General features: G+C 44.0%; 1 protein-coding gene across 11 annotated transcripts in view; it reads left to right on the top strand.

The window, feature by feature from the left end:
* SNAP91 (synaptosome associated protein 91) overlaps positions 1 to 21517 on the top strand; it is a 639351-nt gene that overhangs the window by 164662 nt on the left and 453172 nt on the right. For all 11 annotated transcript variants that reach the window (XM_069235597.1, XM_069235603.1, XM_069235599.1 and 8 more), the window contains exons 8-9: positions 12874 to 12980; positions 20165 to 20206. In XM_069235597.1, coding sequence (XP_069091698.1) covers positions 12874 to 12980; positions 20165 to 20206 — 149 coding nt within the window. The remainder of the gene's footprint in view (positions 1 to 12873; positions 12981 to 20164; positions 20207 to 21517) is intronic.

Consider the following 21517-nt stretch of genomic DNA (forward strand, 5'->3'; position numbering starts at 1 on the left):
GGGCATGTCATGGGAAAGTCCACTGGACATCAGGGTGCAAAGATAAATATATTTATATATATATATATATATATATATATATATATATATATATATATATATATATATATATATATTTAAATGTGGTTAAGTGTGCCCTGTCCTGTGGGCGTGGCTTAGGCAGTTGATAAAGTAAACAGTAGTGCTGACAGGCTCCTGAAGCTTTTCCGCTATCCCACCTCATCCATGCTTCTGCTCACCCCATTGGCCTCTGTCCTGCCCTCCCCTCCAATATTGTGGTGGTGTTATAGGTCGGTTGGTACTGTGATTTTGGGGATCATGACCCAATAGGGGTTAAATGTGGTTTCAGAAGGTCTCCAAAGATATTCTTACCTACCTGATATATTTGTAATTTAATGTGTAGATTTAGTAGTGTGTTTAATTTATGTACCTTGCCCTTTACAAAAAAAACAATGACTGGTCAGTGATTTATTGAGTGTTATTGCGTGCCAACAAATGGCAATTATTATTAACCCACTCCACCTGGCCTGAGTAGGCCTTGCACTGTTCTGCTAAGCTACCCTGGAAGAATTAAGTGCTACAATGGGGCACTTAATTCCCAATAAGGAGACAGGTTGGGACGAATATTTGAATAAGCCTCACATCCTGCACAACTAATAACCTAATTTACAATGGGTAACCTTAAAATCAGAGTTATACAAATCACTATTCCTAAATTCACTATTTTGGGTACATTTCATATATGCAGAGGCTTTTTTTATACGCCTTTATTTTATACCCCTATTTTTATTTGTATAAATAACCTTACACAAATAAAAATAAAACGGAATTGAATGAGGCAAACAGTATGCTGATTGAGTGTGCTTTTTCTGATGTCAAATAAGTCCCTCATGCGTTCCAATGGTATAAGTACATGGGGTGAAAAGATACACCATTAATAAATGAGCATAAAGCGCAAGGGTAATACTCCTCAGATACCAAACCCCACTCTCTATATAGCTTAAAGTATTGTTTGCAATTGGCATGCACTATCAAACCAGACCTGAAAATGTTTAAGGTGAAAAGTTACAAAGAAAGGTCTTCTCGCAAGGCTTAATGTTTGAAACTAGGTAAGGTGAAAAGTGGGGTTTGCAAGAGTAGAGCACAGAGAACCAGAATTGTCAGGATTAGAGAACTAATGTGGATTTGAGGCCCGAAGCAAAATTTGGGCTTGCAGGACTGAGCAGAGCTGGAGGTTTCCGGGCAGCATCAGAGCTGGAGTGTGCAGGACAGGAGCAAAGTTGAAGCAAGAAGGATCAACAAGAGATTGCTGATTTTTGCGCGACAGTAGCAGAAATTGATTTGGAATAAAATGGGAAGAATGCAACAGCAGGAGCAAGCTAAAGATGCGCTGATCATAGAGTTTTTATATAGTTGTAGGAGGCTGGCCTAATTTGTAGTTGGTGCCAAAGTTATTTACACCTTATTCTATGGCCAGTTATCCCTTATTAGTAACATGTAGTCAGTGTCTAAAAGCCAGGCTCTCAAGTGGTAGTGTGGGCGAGCATCCAAGGTCGAACTATCAGTCATGCAAAGCTTATGCAGTACCACTGTAGTCACACAGTATTTACACACATGAAAGAAAATACTCCGTGTTACAAAAATAAAGGTAATTTATTTTGGTGACACAAATGCCAAAAATACCTTAGAAAGTATACTCCCTTAGGAGGTAAGCAATATACACAGTATATACACTAGAACGCTGTAATGGCTGTAAAAACAGTTAGAAAACAGTGAAAATCACAATAGTTAGAAATGGGCCTACGAGGGAACACAAACCATATTCTAAAATAGTGGAATGCAAAAGTTGTTTCTCACCTAGGCAAGTGTAGTGTGTAGAGGGGCGCTGGGAGTGTAAGAAAACACCAAAGGTAAGTAATAGGACCCACCCAAGGGCCCAGGAAAGCAGGAGTAAATTACAGTAAGTTTCCTAGAACACACAAGAACACGTGATGGAAGATTTTGCAAGAACCAGAAGAAGACTGCAAGACACCAACAATGGATTCCTGGCCCTGAAGAGCTGTGGAAGAAGGGAACCAAGTCCAAGAAGCAATGAAGAGTCCAGGGAGAACAGGAACGCCTGGTAAACTGGATGAAAGTGCAAAAGCAGTACCACCTGTGAAGGAGAACAGTCCGTACTGCATCCAAGAAGACGGATGCAGGTTCCTGGTTGGGGCAGATGATGTCACGCCGGATGGACGATTGCAGTCTGGTTTGCATTGCTGGATTCCGCTAACAAGCCTTGGCACACACAAAGCTCACAGTTAGGGGAAAATGCCGCTTTCCGGGACCAGGAGGGACCTGGTGGCGTCTACCCAGGAGGGGGAGACAGAGGGGCCTCTCAGCAACTCTGAGAGCCCTCAGAAGACCAGGCACAGGAGTCCCACAGCACAGGGACAAAGAAGGTGTAAAACGAGGCCCATGCAGCACTACACAAAGGGATCCCACACCACTGGAGAACCATGCAGGAGGGAGTGCTAGTGCACGTGGGTACTGTCTTGCATGGGGAGGCAAGCTCTTACCTCCACCAAAGTTGGACAGCTGGACCTTAGGACCGTCCAGACCACTTTAGTCCACCACCCGTGTTGCTGGATTCATGCACTTCTTCAGGAGAGGGGACTCACGCCACCAGTTATCATTGCAGAGGGGTGCCTGCTGAACCAGGGAATTGACCACTGCACTTCAAGGGAGATTCCTCTGTTCTTCTGGTGAAGGCTGAAGACATGTAGTCCTCTGAGGATGCCCGACCTGGAAACAGTTGCAGTTGCTGGCAGGAGCTGAAGATACAATGTTGCAGATGTTCTCTTTGCTTCTTTGTTGCAGTTTGTTGAGTTCCTGGAGGATCCACAGTGCTTAATTTGTGCTTGTTGTTTCCAGTGCACCAGCACTTATTTTTCAGGGCCGGCGCTTATTTTCCTGCCTCGAGCATTTACTATGAGCAAAAGACACATATGGGAAAGACGGAGGAAGAGAAAAACAAAAAAGCATCACCAGTGGAGAAAGCAGAAAGCTGCAAGAGTGAGCTGAAGGGGCAAGGAGCGTCTGTAAATAGATTAAAGAGGCCCGAGATGGCTTCAGGATTATGCTGCCTCAGTATTACCAGCACGCACATTTAATTGCAGCAGCCGCATGTTTAAGAGGAGGGCTTTAATCACCGTCACGTTTTTATTTACAAATTAAGCACTGATGGTCCAGATGCAGTTTTGTCGGTAGAAGGTGAAGTAAAGGATGCAGAGGATTCCTGGAGGACTCTTGCAATCCGGATCTGAGGAAACACCCAGAGGAGAGACCATAAATAGCCCTGAATTGGGGATTGGTCAGCTACACAGGTAAGCACTTATCTAGGGAGGGCTCTGACGTGATCTGCTGGCACTGGCCACTCAGATGCTTCCAGAGTGCCCCACCACCGTGGAATCCTGGATGGCAAAACCCAGGGACACTCTGGAGGAGCTCTGGGCACCTCCCCTGGGGTGGTGATGGACAGGGGAGGGGTCACTCCCCTCTCCTTTGTCTAGTTTAACCCCTTCCCCGCCACGGACGTAATGGTTACGTCCATGGCAGCGCCCGTGTGGCGCCATGGACGTAGCCATTACGTCCTGAATGCTTCCCTCGGGAGAAGCGCTAGCGCTCCTCCCGAGGGCCGCCCCCCCCACCCCCCCACCCCCCTAGGTCAGGGCTGACCGGGGAATCCCTTCCCCTTACACCCCTGACCCCTCCACCCCCCCCTGTGACGTCAGCGCACGAGCGCGCGCTGATTTGTCACAGGGGCCTCCCTAGTCGCGCTGGAAGCTCTGCTTCCAGCGCGATTGAAAAAGAAATGCAAAAAGCATTTTTTCAATCACTTGGGAGGCCCGGAGGGGCTTTCAAAGGGAAGGAAAAGTATTTCCTTCCCTTTGAAGTCCCTCCGAGGGTTTCAAAAGCCGGATTGCTTGCAATCCGGCTTTTGAAACCCCACTAGACACCAGGGATTTTTTTTTTTTTTCATTGAAATTGACCAAAGGGAGCGACCCCTTGGGCAAGGGTCGCTCCCAGGGGGGGCATTTTTTTGAAAAGGCCTTTTCTGCCCCCCCTGGGGGCAGATCGGCCTTACTAGGCCGATCTGCCCCCAGGGGGGGCAGAAACCTCTAGGCACCAGGGACAATTTATTTATATTTTTTTAAAAAAATTTTATTGAGGTGGGGAGCGACCCCTTAGGCAAGGGTCGCTCCCCTTGGGGGAAAATTATATTTTGGCCATTTCTGCCCCCCTTGGGTGGCAGATTGGCCTATTTTGATGAGGCCAATCTGCCCCAAGGGGGGTAGAAACCACTAGACACCAGGTTTTTTTTATTTTTTATTATTGTTATTGACAAAAGGGAGCGACCCCTTGGGCAAGGGTCGCTCCCAGGGGGGGCATATTTTTGGGAAGGCCTTTTCTGCCCCCCCTGGGGGCAGATCGGCCTACTATTAGGCCGATCTGCCCCCAGGGGGGGCAGAAACCTCTAGGCACCAGGGACCATTTTTTTTTTTTTTTTTTCATTTTTTTTTTTTTGGTGGGGAGCGACCCCTTAGGCAAGGGTCGCTCCCCTTGGGGGAAAATTATATTTTGGCCATTTCTGCCTCCCTTGGGGGCAGATTGGCCTATTTTGATGAGGCCAATCTGCCCCCAAGGGGGGTAGAAACCACTAGACACCAGGGAGTTTTTTCTTTGCGTGAATTTCACGCAAAGGGAGCGACCCCTTAGGCAAGGGTCGCTCCCTGGGGGGGAGGGCAATTTATTTTAGGCCATTTCTGCCCCCCCTGGGGGCAGATCGGCCTATTATTAGGCCGATCTGCCCCCAGGGGGGGAAGAAACCTCTAGGCGCCAGGGCAAATTTTTTTTTTGTGTTTTTTTTTTTTGTTCTTTCTTTTTTTTAGAGATGGGGAGCGACCCATCAGGCAAGGGTCGCTCCCCTGGGGGGGCAAATTGTATTTAGACCATTTCTGCCCCCCTGGGGGCAGATTGGCCGATTTTAGGTCAATCTGCCCCCAAGGGGGCAGAAACCACTATGCACCGGGGATTTGTTTTTTGGCGCCAATGTCACGCAGGGGGAGCGACCCTGTAGGCAAGGGTCGCTCCCGGGGGGCGGGGGGTGGGGGTTGGGGGGGCAAATTTATTTTATGCCATTTCTGCCCCCCCGGGGGACAGATCGGCCTATTATTAGGCCGAACTGCCCCCGGGGGGGGGGGAAGAACACTCTAGGCGCCAGGGCAATTTTTTTTTTGTGTGTTTTTTTTTTTTGTTTCTTTTTTTAGAGATGGGGAGCGACCCATCAGGCAAGGGTCGCTCCCCTGGGGGGGCAAATTGTATTTAGACCATTTCTGCCCCCCTGGGGGCAGATTGGTCAATTTTAGGTCAATCTGCCCCCAAGGGGGCAGAAACCACTAGGCACCGGGGATTTGTTTTTTGGCGCCAATGTCACGCAGGGGGAGCGACCCCGTAGGCAAGGGTCGCTTCCGGGGGGGGGGGGGGGGGGTTGGGGGGACAATTTTTTTTTAGGCCATTTCTGCCCCCCCGGGGGACAGATCGGCCTATTATTAGGCTGAACTGCCCCCCGGGGGGGGGGGGGGGGCAGAACACTCTAGGCGCCAGGGCAATTTTTTTTTTTGTGTTTTTTTTTTTTGTTGTTTCTTTTTTTAGAGATGGGGAGCGACCCATCAGGCAAGGGTCGCTCCCCTGGGGGGGCAAATTGTATTTAGACCATTTCTGCCCCCCTGGGGGCAGATTGGCCAATTTTAGGTCAATCTGCCCCCAAGGGGGCAGAAACCACTAGGCACCGGGGATTTGTTTTTTGGCGCCAATGTCACGCAGGGGGAGCGACCCCGTAGGCAAGGGTCGCTTCCGGGGGGGGGGGGGGGGGGGGTTGGGGGGACAATTTTTTTTTAGGCCATTTCTGCCCCCCCGGGGGACAGATCGGCCTATTATTAGGCCGAACTGCCCCCCGGGGGGGGGGGGGGGGCAGAACACTCTAGGCGCCAGGGCAATTTTTTTTTTTGTGTTTTTTTTTTTGTTGTTTCTTTTTTTAGAGATGGGGAGCGACCCATCAGGCAAGGGTCGCTCCCCTGGGGGGGCAAATTGTATTTAGACCATTTCTGCCCCCCTGGGGGCAGATTGGCCAATTTTAGGTCAATCTGCCCCCAAGGGGGCAGAAACCACTAGGCACCGGGGATTTGTTTTTTGGCGCCAATGTCACGCAGGGGGAGCGACCCCGTAGGCAAGGGTCGCTCCCGGGGGGCGGGGGTGTTGGGGGGGGCAAATTTATTTTAGGCCATTTCTGCCCCCCCGGGGGGGCAGAAACCTCTAGGCGCCAGGGGAATTTTTTTTTTTTTTTTTTTTTTTTTTTTTTTTTAGAGATGGGGAGCGACCCATCAGGCAAAAGTCGCTCCCCTGGGGGACAAATTGTATTTAGGCCATTTCTGCCCCCCTTGGGGGCAGATTGGCTGAGTTTAGGTCAACCTGCCCCCAAGGGGGCAGAAACCACTAGGCACCGGGGATTTGTTTTTTGGTGCCAATGTCACGCAGGGGGAGCGACCCCGTAGGCAAGGGTTGCTCCCGGCGGGGGAGGGTGGGGGTTGGGGGGGCAAATTTATTTTAGGGCATTTCTGCCCCCCCCCCCCCTGGGGCCGGCTGAGCTACAGGCCAAACACCACAGGTAGGCACCTTGCAAAAAACACCTCTGTTTTCTGTGAAAAAATATGTTGTGTCCACGTTGTGTTTTGGGCCATTTCCTTTTGTGGGCGCTAGGCCTACCCACAGAAGTGATGTACCATTTTTATCGAGAGACTTAGGGGAACGCTGGGTGGAAGGAAATTTGTGGCTCCTCTCAGATTCCAGAACTTTCTGTCACCGAAATGAGAGGAAAAAGTGTTTTTTGGGCCAAATTTTGATGTTTGCAAAGGATTCTGGGTAACATAACCTGGTCAGAGCCCCACAAGTCACCCCATCTTGGATTCCCCTGGGTTTCTAGTTTTCAAAAATGCACTGGTTTGCTAGGTTTCCTCAGGTGTCGGCTGAGCTACAGGCCAAAATCCACAGGTAGGCACTGTTTTTTATAAAAAAATGTGATGTGTCCACGTTGTGTTTTGGGCCCTTTCCTTTCGTGGGCGCTAGTCCTACCCACACAAGTGATGTATCATTTTTATCGGGAGACTTGGGGGAACGCTGGGTAGAAGGAAATTTGTGGCTCCTCTCAGATTCCAGAACTTTCTGCCACAGAAATGTGAGTAACGTGTATTTTTAGCCAAATTTTGAGGTTTGCAAAGGATTCTGGGTAACAGAACCTGGTCCGAGCCCCGCAAGTCACCCCTCCTTGGATTCCCCTAGGTCTCTAGTTTTCAGAAATGCACAGGTTTGGTAGGTTTCCCTAGGTGCCGGCTGAGCTAGAGGCCAAAATCTACAGGTAGGCACTTCGCAAAAAACACCTCTGTTTTTTTCCAAAATTTAGGATGTGTCCACGTTGCGCTTTGGGGTGTTTCCTGTCGCCGGCGCTAGGCCTACCCACGCAAGTGAGGTATCATTTTTATCGGGAGACTTGGGGGAACGCTGGGTGGAAGGAAATTTGTAGCTCCTCTCAGATTCAAGAACTTTCTGCCACAGAAATGTGAGTAACGTGTATTTTTAGCCAAATTTTGAGGTTTGCAAAGGATTCTGGGTAACAGAACCTGGTCCGAGCCCCGCAAGTCACCCCTCCTTGGATTCCCCTAGGTCTCTAGTTTTCAGAAATGCACAGGTTTGGTAGGTTTCCCTAGGTGCCGGCTGAGCTAGAGGCCAAAATCTACAGGTAGTCACTTTGCTAAAAACAGCTCTGTTTTCTGTGATATGTCCACGTTGTGTTTTGGGGCATATCCTGTCGTGGGCGCTAGGCCTACCCACACAAGTGAGGTATCATTTTTATCGGGAGACGTGGGGGAACGCTGGGTGGAAGGAAATTTGTGGCTCCTCTCAGATTCCAGAACTTTCTGCCACAGAAATGTGAGGAACATGTGTTTTTTAGCCAAATTTTGAGGTTTGCAAAGGATTCTGGGTAACAGAACCTGGTCCGAGCCACACAAGTCACCCCTCCTTGGATTCCCCTAGGTCTCTAGTTTTCAGAAATGCATAGGTTTGGTAGGTTTCCCTAGGTGGCGGCTGAGCTAGAGGCCAAAATCTACAGGTAGTCACTTTGCTAAAAACAGCTCTGTTTTCTGTGATATGTCCACGTTGTGTTTTGGGGCATATCCTGTCGCGGGCGCTAGGCCTACCCACACAAGTGAGGTATCATTTTTATCGGGAGACGTGGGGGAACGCTGGGTGGAAGGAAATTTGTGGCTCCTCTCAGATTCCAGAACTTTCTGCCACAGAAATGTGAGGAACATGTGTTTTTTTAGCCAAATTTTGAGGTTTGCAAAGGATTCTGGGTAACAGAACCTGGTCCGAGCCCCGCAAGTCACCCCTCCTTGGATCCCCCTAGGTCTCTAGTTTTTAGAAATGCACAGGTTTGGTAGGTTTCCCTAGGTGGCGGCTGAGCTAGAGGCCAAAATCTACAGGTAGTCACTTTGCTAAAAACAGCTCTGTTTTCTGTGATATGTCCACGTTGTGTTTTGGGGCATATCCTGTCGCGGGCGCTAGGCCTACCCACACAAGTGAGGTATCATTTTTATCGGGAGACGTGGGGGAACGCTAGGTGGAAGGAAATTTGTGGCTCCTCTCAGATTCCAGAACTTTCTGCCACAGAAATGTGAGGAACATGTGTTTTTTTAGCCAAATTTTGAGGTTTGCAAAGGATTCTGGGTAACCGAACCTGGTCCGAGCCACACAAGTCACCCCTCCTTGGATTCCCCTAGGTCTCTAGTTTTCAGAAATGCACAGGTTTGGTAGGTTTCCCTAGGTGGCGGCTGAGCTAGAGGCCAAAATCTACAGGTAGTCACTTTGCTAAAAACAGCTCTGTTTTCTGTGATGTGTCCAGGTTGTGTTTTGGGGCATATCCTGTCGCGGGCGCTAGGCCTACCCACACAAGTGAGGTATAATTTTTATCTGGAGATGTGGGGGAATGCTGGGTGGAAGGAAATTTGTCGCTCCTCTCAGATTCCAGAACTTTCTGCCACAGAAATGTGAGGAATATGTGTTTTTTTAGCCAAATTTTGAGGTTTGCAAAGGATTCTGGGTAACAGAACCTGGTCCGAGCCACACAAGTCACCCCTCCTTGGATTCCCCTAGGTCTCTAGTTTTCAGAAATGCACAGGTTTGGTAGGTTTCCCTAGGTGGCGGCTGAGCTAGAGGCCAAAATCTACAGGTAGTCACTTTGCTAAAAACAGCTCTGTTTTCTGTGATGTGTCCACGTTGTGTTTTGGGGCATATCCTGTCGCGGGCGCTAGGCCTACCCAAACAAGTGAGGTATCATTTTTATCGGGAGACTTGGGGGAACATAGAATAGCAAAACAAGTGTTATTGCCCCTTGTCTTTCTCTACATTTATTCCTTCCAAATATAGGGGTGTGTGTAAAAAAGACATCTATTTGAGAAATTCCATGTAATTCACGTGCTACTATGGTCACCCCGGAATTCAGAGATGTGCAAATAACCACTGCTCCTCAACACCTTATCTTGTGCCCTTTTTGGAAATGCAAAGGTTTTCTTGATAGCTATTTTTTACTCCTTATATTTCAGCAAATGAATTACTGTATACCCGGTATAGAATGAAAACGCACTGCAGGGTGCAGCTCATTTATTGGCTCTGGGTTCCTCGGGTTCTTGATGAACCTACAAACCCTATATATCCCCGCAACCAGAGGAGTCCAGCAGACGTAACGGTATATTGCTTTCGATAATCTGACATTGCAGGGAAAAGTTACAGAGTAAAAAGTAGAGAAAAATTGATGTTTTTTTCACCTCAATTTCAATATTTTTCTTTTTCAGCTGTTATTTTCTGTAGGAAACCCTTGTAGGATCTACACAAATGACCCCTTGCTGAATTCAGAATTTTGTCTACTTTTCAGAAATGTTTAGGTTTCTGGGATCCAGCATTGGTTTCATGACCATTCCGGTCACTGACTGGAAGGAGGCTGAAAGCACAAAAAATTGCACAAATGGGGTATGCCCCAGTAAAATGCCAAAATTGTGTTGAAAAATTGGGTTTTCGGATTCAAGTCTGCCTGTTCCTGAAAGCTGGGAAGCTGCTGAGTTTAGCACCGCAAACCCTTTGTTGATGCCATTTTCAGGGGAAAAACCACAAGCCTTCTTCTGCAGCCACTTTTTCCAATTTTTTTGAAAAAAACAAAATTTTCCCTGTATTTTGGCCAATTTCTTGGCCTCTTTCAGGGGAACCCACAAAGTCTGGGTACCTCCAGAATCCCTAGGATGTTGGAAAAAAAGGACGCAAATTTGGCTTGGTTAGCTTATGTGGACAAAAAGTTATGCGGGCCTAAGCGCGAACTGCCCCAAATAGGCAAAAAAAGGCCTGGCACAGGAGGGGGAAAAGGCCTGGCAACGAAGTGGTTAACAACAGAGCTGGGACTTGGGGTCCCTGAACCAGTGTAGACTGGATTATGCAAAGAGGGCACCATCTGTGCCCTCTAAAGCATTTCCAGAGACTCTGGGAGGCTACCCCTTCGATGCCTGTAACACCTATTTCCAAAGGGAGAGGGTATAACACCCCTTCCCCAAAGGAAATGCTTTGTTCTGCCTTCCTGGGCTCGAGTTGCTTGAGCAACAGGAGGGCAGAAACCTGTCTGTGAGGTGGCAGCAGCTGGGGCAGCCTGGAAAACCCCAGAAGGCTGGTATGGCAGTACTGGGGGTCCACTGTGGAGCCCCCAGAGTGCATTGAATTCTACAACTCATGTTCGAATCAGCGTTGGGGTATAATTCCTAGATTTTAGACACCTTACATGGACAAATTTGGAGTTACCATTGTGAAGCTGGACATAGTTATTGGCGTTTGTCTAGTGCATGCGTACAATGGCATCCTGGCACTCACAAAGTCCGGGAAAATGGTCCTGGATGACATGGGGGCACTTTTTCTAGTGCAGGGCTCCCCTCATACACGGGTTCTCTGCACCCAGCCTTCAAGGTTGAAAGGCTTGGTATAAGGGTGACTTATAAGTGATCTGGTTCAGTGTAAATGCCTGTGAAATGGTGCATGCACCATTCCACACAGGCTGCAATGGCAGTAGTGTAGAAGCCTTTGCATGGGCTCCCTATGGGTGGCAAAAGTAATGCTGCAGCCCATAGGGATCCCTGTAACCCCGATGCCTTGGGTACCGAAGTACCATATACTAGGGACTTATAAGGGGGCACTAGTATGTCGATTATGAGTAGAATACTTTGGTAACAGCATCTAACAACGAACTCTAAAGGGGAGAGGGCATAAGCACTGGGGTCCTGGTTAGCAGGAACCCAGCAACACAGTGAAATACACTGACAAACAGGCCAAAAATGGGGATAACCATGCTAGAAAGAGGCTACTTTCTCACAATAGTGCTTCAACAGGAACCACTGCACATGAAATGATTAAACTTGCAGAGAGAAACAGAAAATGAAAACAGCTGAACTTACTTGGGTTTAGTTGGAACCACCTAACAGGTGAGGGATAGTCTTAAAACAAGGACCGGTTGGCAAGAATGGGAAGGCCTTGGAACTTGATCTAATGGGATTGTGGCTGTTTTTAGGGACAATTGCAAAACTAAAGAGAAGATACCCCCTGGTTTCCACCTGTGGCCAGTGCCTGGTTTCTGCCTGCAGCCAATGCCTGGTTTCTGCCTGCAGCCTTACCAGGCACTAACTTCAGTTATGGCAGAATTTAAAGTGCAAATCATGTAACTATTACTTTCAATACTTGTTTGTCGTCCTTCCACATAGGAGAATTGTTGAGAGACCTTAAAATATTCTGCCTGTAGCCCATGTGTTTTGAGAATGTTTTAATTTTTAAGACGCAGTTGTCCATGGGTTTTACCTTTGCTTTCTGAATTATGTTGTTTACATGTTTCTTTATTCAGGATTTTCCACCACAACTTAATTTCGTTTTTTTTCCTACCACCCTTGCCGGAAGACTGGTATACTTTCACCCCCTTTTTTGTAAGCACAAATTGCAGTTTTAATCTTGAGCCTCTCTTCTACTGCTACATATTGTGCTGCTTATAGTTTTAAGAACCCCCATATGCTGCGTACAATAGTAATATTCATTGGTAGTTGTCCAGATGTGAGACCCTTCACTTGTCAACCTCCAATGATATTTCTTCACTTAGTAATCTTTGTCATGCTAAAAATTGCAAATTGTCACATATTAATGTTAATTCTCCAATTTGACTACGGAGGTGGCACCACCACCCACAGTGTCCCCTGTGACCTAGTTGTTTATTTGCTTTATTGTATTGATGCCGGTATGCGTGGCTCTTTTTTTTCTCTGTGAATGTATGATCTATGGTATTATGAGCACATATGTACACCTATTTTAATGTACTGTAGAATTATGCTATACCTATTGGTTTTGTCAAATTGTGTTCATTTTGTACTTTTGAATTTTTGTGTATTTTGAGATTTTGCCCGAATAAAGGCAGTGCATCCAGGGAAAAGGCTGAGCCAGTGAAAACAGCAGTTTCATTTTTCACCTGCAGAAATATAGGAACTTGTACCAACATACATTGATTTGATTAATGATTTATGGAAAACAGAACCACAGATATGTTTTAAAAACCTATATATGGGGGAAACTGCTAAAACTATACTTAACTTCTGGTGCAAGTCTCATAAAAGAGCTATAGTATGACGTGCGTAAACTTGCATTTTAAATTAAATTATGTTGATTTGTGTAATTTACATTTTGCTCTGGATATCTTGACTTTAGAGAAGTTTTTTGAAATGAAGAAGGGACAATGCAAAGATGCTCTTGAAATTTACAAGCGATTTCTAACAAGAATGACTCGAGTATCTGAATTCCTTAAAGTTGCAGAGGTAAGCTATTATTAAATCTGCTTTGCAATTTGTAGTCTAACTTTTTGTTATGGAAAACTGAAGACCAGGCACAGTTCAATTTACATCAGTTTTGGTTTGACATAATTCCTATAAGACCAACAGTCAGATGTTTTTTTATTGAGTAAACCAAAAGGAGGCACGATAAAGTACTTTATGTGTTTAACATAGAGCCTAGCCAATTTCACATGTACAGCATAAGTACACAAATCCAACACTTGCTTTGTTTGAAATTGTCCTATCCATTCGGGTTCCTACATGTAATGTTCTATTTCAAGGTGGCTAATCGGTGCTGAACTCTATACATGTTGGCAAATCATTCTTGTATGACTAGCTTTTTATATTTTGTACTAATCTCATGCCTCATTTCTTTTTAGCTGTATTTGGATTACTTTGAGTCTCAAAATTGTATCTTCGATCAGTCAGTTTTCATAACTCCATCTAGTTTTTAACTTAGACACCCATCCATGGCTCTTGCCTCTTCCCCTCCATGTATGGTGACCCTCTCACTCTACTAAACATCCCAGGCCTCTCCACATTATCAGGTGAACATTATTTGCAAGATCAGTATTTTGTGAGGTCTTTATAACAAATTACACCTACAATGGAGCTCAGATTGATTTCAAGAGGACACTAGTATCAACATATCTGTTTAATTCACTTCTAGAGAAGTCCGGAATTTATGGTGACATCTTCCAATCCATTGATACACAGTCTCAACATTGCTGAGAAGTGTAGCAAAGTTTAAATTCCTCTTTCTCATTTCAGTACTACAGAACCCCCGTAAACTCAACATATTGGGCTTTTTCTCCCTTTTGCAAGCTCCAAAGACAGGCAGATAGACTGGGCACTGAACTGACTGAACTGACTCAATTTCAGTGACATTTGTATCTGCCTCTGAAGAAAACCAAATTATTAAATTCAAATTTTGACTTCAGTACTTTGTTCAGTCAGTTGCCCTAGAAAGTCTCTGCTGTCTGGTGTGCTCCATCAAATAGCCCTGGCCTATCCTGCTGGCTTCTATTCTTCAATTTTAGATCATAACCTGGACATTAACCCGAGCATTACTTCTTCAGAAATGTATCAATAATTGTCCTTTTTTTTTTTTATTAATTAATTTTTTTTTTTAACAATTAAACTTTTCAAATATTCTTAAGAGTTTATAGCTCTTGATCCCTCTTGTTACACAATCTACTTGTTTTTTTTGTCATATCACCAAGAAAGCACTTACTTCAGGCACAGACCCACTCGAGAACCGACCAATGATTGCCACGACAGTAAAGACTGGCTACCAAGTCCTGAAACATACTGGCTCCATGGTGTACTCAAAAGACTACTTGGGTTGTCAGACCAGTCATTCCTTTCCATCTCAAAAAGCTATCCCATATACCTTCAGCTCTATTATGTTAAGTTACCATATCCAGTTTGCTAGTCCGTTAGATAGCTTTTAACCATGAATCCATTTTGGAGGCGGGGGATGTAAGGGATTAAGCTAATTTTTACATATTTCCCTTCTGGGAAGAAGCAGCAAGTAATATGGAAGAGATCACTGGGAACCCTCCAGAGAGGTCTAAGTTACTGTATCCACCCCAAATAAAACCAGTACAGTATTTACCCCTCTTAAAACTCTGAAAATCTCCTCCATGGCCTTGCTCACATTATTACAAAAATTCGAGGCACAAGAGAAGAACATATATTCATCCTCTGCTTCAAGGCAGCCCCATCATCTATACCCTGGGGTTTGTATTTCGTTGAATCTGTCTTTTGGGGTGTCCAAAAAATCCTATTGAACATGAAAAATTTATTTATTTTCAATTTGGACAGTTTAATGCCCTTATATAAAAGCTTAAAGGATACATTTCACAATAAATTCTGCCTCTGGCATCCTACCTCCACAGATCGAGAAGGGGGACTGCAACTTATTCTCCTCAGCATCCACCAACATCCAGTACCATATGGAGACATATTTTGTTTATAGTTCATGTGTCCTGTAGCCTTGTCTCGATCTCCCAAGGGCCTCCTATTTTTAATTTATTACTCGTACATAATGTAATTGTATACATAAATTTAAATCTTGAGCCGTCCCTCATTCATGCTTGTCGGTCTCTCCCAAGACCCCTGGTATGAATAAAAATACTCCAGACAGGTACATTCAGGGGATGTTATTCGGTGCCATAACCCTTACTTTACCCCTGAGGGATGATTTTTGTTCATACCAGGTGTACTACCCAAAAAAGGAATCCTTGTAGTTTATCTTAGGCATTTTTAGCACAGATACCTGGATCTCAGATTTATCCAGACTAATAATCCCTAAAAACTCTCTAATGAGGTTAAGTCTGCCATGGTAGTACCATTTTACCAGGGTGGGATGAGGTGGTCTTTGGCAAAGCATGTCTCATTACGTGAGTGAGCCCACCTCATTCAATTCTTGTAATTTCCCAGGCTTGGATTAGGGAAGTAGTGTAGGTAGCACAAGTCTTTGGAGGGGCAAGAATCACCCAGCAGTCCACCTCGTCAATTTGTGTTATGAAGAATTTCTAGAGAAAGATGCTGGGTCGATCTCAACCTCTTTTTCTCTCTTAGTGATATTGGCAGTCTAAGACAATACCACAGTGTGGCACTGTGACTTTTGTTTGGTCATTTTCCTGCATCCTTCGGTTTAGGCTCAAGACTGGAATCATTGGTTCTTTACCTCAATTTATCCAGCCACATTCAGGTAAGGTGCAAATATCTGACTGATCTGAATATCCTTTTATAGCCTGTCCAATTGAGATCACCCCACTTTAGGCAAATCAATGTAGTATGAATCTGCCTCTTGCGCACTCCAACTACGTGCTGCCTGCAATGGATGTTACACCCCTCTAATGGAAGCCACTTTTAATGATGCTAATGCATCTACTGCTACTTGCGTCTTCCATGCTATTCCCCCTAAAGTCCCTGCAGTGCCTACTAAAATCAAACTTTTTCGTTCCATCCTTCTAGAAAAGCTTAAATCATTTCGACATAATCATCCTAGTAGGTAATAATAGACCTACTGTTTCTTCTGACCCACCTCTTTCCTTCAAATAGATTTGTATGCCCATATATTGTGGCATTTATATAGTGAAACCCTTGCCTGGAAACAATAGACTACTGAACAACAGGAGTTATGTTGTTAATGGCAATTTGTATGGCACATCATTTACCTGTGAGGGTATCCAGGTGCTTGAGGAGATGTGTAGGTGTGTAGTCCCTGTGGATTTATTGGTAGAGCCAGGTCTTCAGCCTCTTGCAGAGCTCAAGAACTGAGGAGTCGCTGATGTGTTGAGGGAGGTCGTTCCATGCTTTGGGTGCTATGTCGGAGAATGAGTGGCCTCCTGCTCTACTGATGCATGGGGCCTGTGGGAGTGAATGACTCAGAGCAGAGGTGTCTGGCAAACTGGTGAAATTGTATGCAGCTGTTAAGTTATGCTAGTCCAATGTTGTGTAAGGCTTCTTATATGTCCATAGGAAGGTTGAATTGGCTGCGCTTGTAAATGGGCAGCCAGTGATGCTTCTTGAGATGCGAGTTCAGTGTGGGAGGTCTAGTAGGAGTCTAGCAGCAATGTTCTGGATGCTCTGAAGTCTGTTTAGGAGTGGCTTGGAGATTCCAACATACATTGTGTTGCAGTAGTCGGGTATACTTGTGATGAGTGCCCTGCGTGACAGTCTGTCTTGTGTTCTGTGGCAGCCACTTGAAGATCTTTTGCAGTGTGCGTAGGATGTGGAAGCAGGAAATGGTCACTATGTTGACTTGTGCCATCATGTTGAGCTTGTTGTCTAGGATGATTCCCAGATTTCTTGCGTGAACTGTGGTCGGTGGATGTTGGTCCTAGCTCTGATGTGGGACTGGAAGTTACAGTGAATTAAGAAGCAGACAGAAATAATTGCTCTAACATCTGTCTAATCCTTCATACTGAATATTCAGAGGCAGGCCACTGCCTCTCGTAAATATGTAATCAATTACAACAGAACTTGTTGTTTTTATTGTTGTTGAACTACATATTTTCGTAAGACGAGGATTATGCCTGATATGTACCATTCAGCATTCTTGGATTTTGAGGTTGTATCACCAGCATTATCTTATGACCCTGAAATCACCCTTCAATTCAGAAAACCTGAAAGGATGATATCAAAAGTGTTGTGGTATCCCTGACTTCTCTAGTATTTGTGTCAAATTATGACATTTCAGAGTTGAAATGGCCACTAATTATTAAAACCTCTTCAGGAGCTTTGCAGGCAGTCTTGTCAAATCGGTCACATACTGGATTACTTCCTCGGTTTTCATTGGAGGGGAAAAACAAACACTTGCAATAAGTTCAGAATAGATTGTTATTTTTTTTTGGGAGGATCTTCGCTTTAATTTAAGTCCCAACAAATTAGTTGAAGAATAGAAATGTTCCCTAATTGTGCATATTGAGGTATGTGATAAACCAGACTTTGAACATCCTCTGCTAGTTTGTACCCATTTCAATATATACATTTCAAAACTTTGGATGTTGGAATAGTCACGTATCTATGTATTCCTGCAGTAATAAACTTTCATATTCACTTAAACAAGAAATGAGAATAACAGCCTACTGGGATTTAAGAAGTCTTGAATAGGGCTAATGAGAACTTTGTTGTTAGTTTACTTGTTGGAAACAGTTCAGCAAGAGTGACCAACCGGGATGTGCCATTTACTGAACTAACATCAGATTTCACAGGTCTGCCTCTTCTTCCATCACATTGTCTTCATAACAATGAAATTGTTGATTATTTTTACTCTACTATCATCAGATAGCATTCAAAAGGTGATTTGCCGGCAGTAGGTTAACATCCGATCTGTAGAACACCACTGCTCCTGTTGGCATAGTAGTGTGCCTTTCTATGTCATTAAGAGCAGATCCCAACATGTTTTTTCCCTGAAATGACAATCCTGTCACTAGAAAAAATATAAACCTCAAATTTGGCATAACTGAGACATGCTAAATTGGGTGCAGTAGGCATTCAATTACACATTATGCCCTGTTTCCATGTGAAAATTCAAGAGGCTATCCTAACCAGATGCAGTAAATACCTTACCCCATGGTGTTCACCTTTACAAAGTCGACTAAAACCCTCAACCCAACTTGTGGCAGTTGTAATTAGGCCCTTCTAAAATGGAGGTAATTCTAGGATTCTCTCTGCGTAGTAAATTTATTTTTGTAATGGTACTTTGCGAGTAGTTGCATACTTCTGCTGCTTATTACAGTACCTCAAGTAGTTTAGTCCTCTATTTCTCTGTTTAAAAATATTACATGAAATATGAACCTTGTTAAACAAGTCATAACGCTGAATCATATTGTGCTAAATGGCGAAGGGCCTGATTTAGAGGTTGGCAGATGGGGTTACTTCGTCCCAAACGTGATGGGATATCCGGTGTGCGTATTATGATTCCATTACACCTTATGGACATTGTAATACAGTGGACGGGATATCTTGTAATAACCCGTTTGCCAAACTTTATCTCATGCCCAAAGTCTTTTAGATTTGCTTTTTTAAAAAATAGATTTTGTATACTACAAAGGTGGTATTGTGATAGTTGTTTCATCTGCTGGTGGACCAGCTATTCTAAAAAAATAATAGCAAATATAATGCATCCTCTTAATGAGTCGGGAAATCTTGCATTCTAATTTCCTCGACTTCATTTTATTTTTAGATAATGTTTTAACTACTTGATGATGGAGTTTTAGAATTTTAGTTAGTGTTAACTGAATGTGATGTAAAATGTAGATAACCGTGTCGCCTTTGGGCAAGACTGCAAGGAAGGGCTGAATAAGTGTATTTCTTTCTGGACCATCTGTTAAATTGTACCCTCCAATGTGCAGGGCCGCACACAAACTATAGAGGGCAGTGCACTAATTAATGGCAAACCCTGCTGACTCGATTCAACACATTTTAAATGTTTTATCTATATTTGCATTTGCAGCTGTATTTTGTACAACCGGATACAAAAAAATATAAGTTGAATTAAATTCATATTTGAAATTAAGTATCACTTTCAAACCCTAAACGTGTAGCAGATATCCGTAGAAAAGTTGGGTTCAGAGTTTGTTGCTATTAAGGTTCCCTCGGTCCTATAGTTAATACAAATGAGTCAGTTCTTTTAATGGGTTTCCATTGTTCCATTCTTTTCTTTGAACTTTTCTGCTGTCCTGTTTCATCTGTTCGAGACAAAACTATTTCTTGCGCCTTATATTGGGTTCACTTCCCTCCCCAACACAAGGGTTTCCGAAACATGACCCTTAATTACTTAGCTTTCTATCTCTGTTCTTTGGTTCTCTCTAGTCATGCTTTCGTTCGGATCAGTCTCATTTGCTGAAATCTATGGGCACTACTCACTAGCTGCTTCCTTTAGGTTTCCGTAGCTCTTGTTATCCGACTTCTAATTTTCCTTTCAAATTCCTCTATTTCATAACCTTTTCGTAGGGAACTGAAGGAGTGATTCTTTTGTGACAAAGCCATTCACAAACTTTATCTGCTATCTTTATTAATTTTATTCTACCTTTCATATTGTTTCTGACCACAGGAGAAGCCTGTGAAAGGGAGTCTTCTCCTGTAATTGCAGTTTATACCAGTAAAGTTGAATAAAGTTCTCCATGCTGAAAATTTCAGCCCAAGATATTCATTTTGTTTTCCATGGGAGTTCCTCTTACAATATTGCTTTTGCTAACCTTATCTATGCTGTGTCCTGGATAATGCTTGTGTGCATTAGATCTCTAGGATGTGTTCCCCTCACAGGCCCCTATGACCCACATTATGCTTCCTGTTACATTATTGATTTTAAAGATTAGGTCAAAATTGTAATTGTTAGATTGAAGATTAACTCACATATTGTGCTTGTGCCACTAGGTTCTATGGTCTATTTTACAGGTCAGTAACTTAGTGGTTTGTAGAATGAGTTTGCTTGTATTAATGGGAAAAATGAGGCATGGCATGTTAGCATAGTTATCTTGGATTTATTTTGCCTCTTTAAACAATATTGAAGTTGTTTTTTCATCCGTTACATTTGTTTACTGAACTGACATACATGTTTCACCCAATAAGAGCACACATTTCTAGTAAGTGTATAAGAAGCAAGTTATTTCAAAACGTACTTGTTTTTTTTTTTTTTTTTTTTGCAACAGCAAGTTGGTATTGACAAAGGAGATATTCCCGATCTTACTCAGGTAAGGAATTTAATGTAGCAAATCAAGTGCCTTATTTATTTTGCAATCTTTGCTGGTAAACGTTTATTTGACATTTACTTTAAGAATAGTGGGGAAATATATTATTATGAATGTTGTGGTTTCTACCACAAATCGTACTTTGCCCAGTCCTTGCATACTTAAAATGTTGATGACTCTAGTCTATAAGTCTTGTGACTGCTATGTACTACTAAGAAATGCAAGTTGTTACAGGCAGACTCTCCAGGGCTTTTTCAATACTACATTATTTAATTGATACAAGACTGATATTGCCTTGTCCCCATTTCACACGCACAGTGCAAACCCATATTTACAAGGCCATGCAAAGCCACCCTGTGTGGCTTTATATGGCCTTGTAGGTATGGTGTAAGGCAACACAGTACAAGTGACTGCTTTGCCTCACAGTGCACTGGGGAGGCGCGCCATGGGTATTGCTGTGGATGTTCCACACAACAACCATGGTTTTTTAAACTTCCCCTGATTTAGAACATAGCGTAAATCTGGGACAGCTCCAAAAGATTATGCTTCCCCAGAGCAGGCTTAACAAGGAAAAATGTTTACATTTTTCCTTGTTTTTTTCTCTTTCCATGTGTACTGTATTCTGCAGCACATATAGAGCGAGGAAAATGCCCCTCGTGATTGTTTTTGTGCTGGAAGGTGCCCTTTCCTGCACACAAACAATTGTGCCAACAACACAGACACCCTTGGACTATGGTGCCAGGGTTCCTGCGTTGGAGCTTGGCTGCAATTTTCATTCCAGCTGAAAGGACAGGATTGCACTATATCTTGTAGATACGGTTCATTCCTGCCCTTTCCATTTGGCATAGGGCAGCGCAGCTATAAAGCAAATGTTTGTAAATAAGGTCCTAAATTCCAAATATTGCTTAATGGGGCACAAATTGACTGTGGCTGTTATTGTAGCCGCATTCTGCCCCAGTCTTAGAATTCCTGAGGTCTTGTTATCCTACACTAGCCAGTGGTAAAGTCAGCTTTTTCCATAACCCACCCAGAAGTGTCAGGCGTCCAGCACGGCAGCAGGAAGTGAGAAGTTGACATGTCATACTGTGCATGGTCGCATTTTTGAAGTAGCTCTTCTGCTCACTTTCATTGGTACCTCCGAATATCCTTATGAGTATATACAGAATGGCGCTCTGTGTTGGAGAATGTGCAAGATGCAGCTCTTTTGCAAAGTATTATCAATGAGCTCAAGTACCTGCAACTCCTGCCAAATGATGTTGGTGGTGGGAAAGTTACATAGCACCTGCAACCTGCCTATTAGGAGTGTGAGCAACA

This window comes from Pleurodeles waltl, chromosome 5 (genome assembly GCF_031143425.1).
Source record: "Pleurodeles waltl isolate 20211129_DDA chromosome 5, aPleWal1.hap1.20221129, whole genome shotgun sequence".
NCBI lineage: Eukaryota > Metazoa > Chordata > Amphibia > Caudata > Salamandridae > Pleurodeles > Pleurodeles waltl.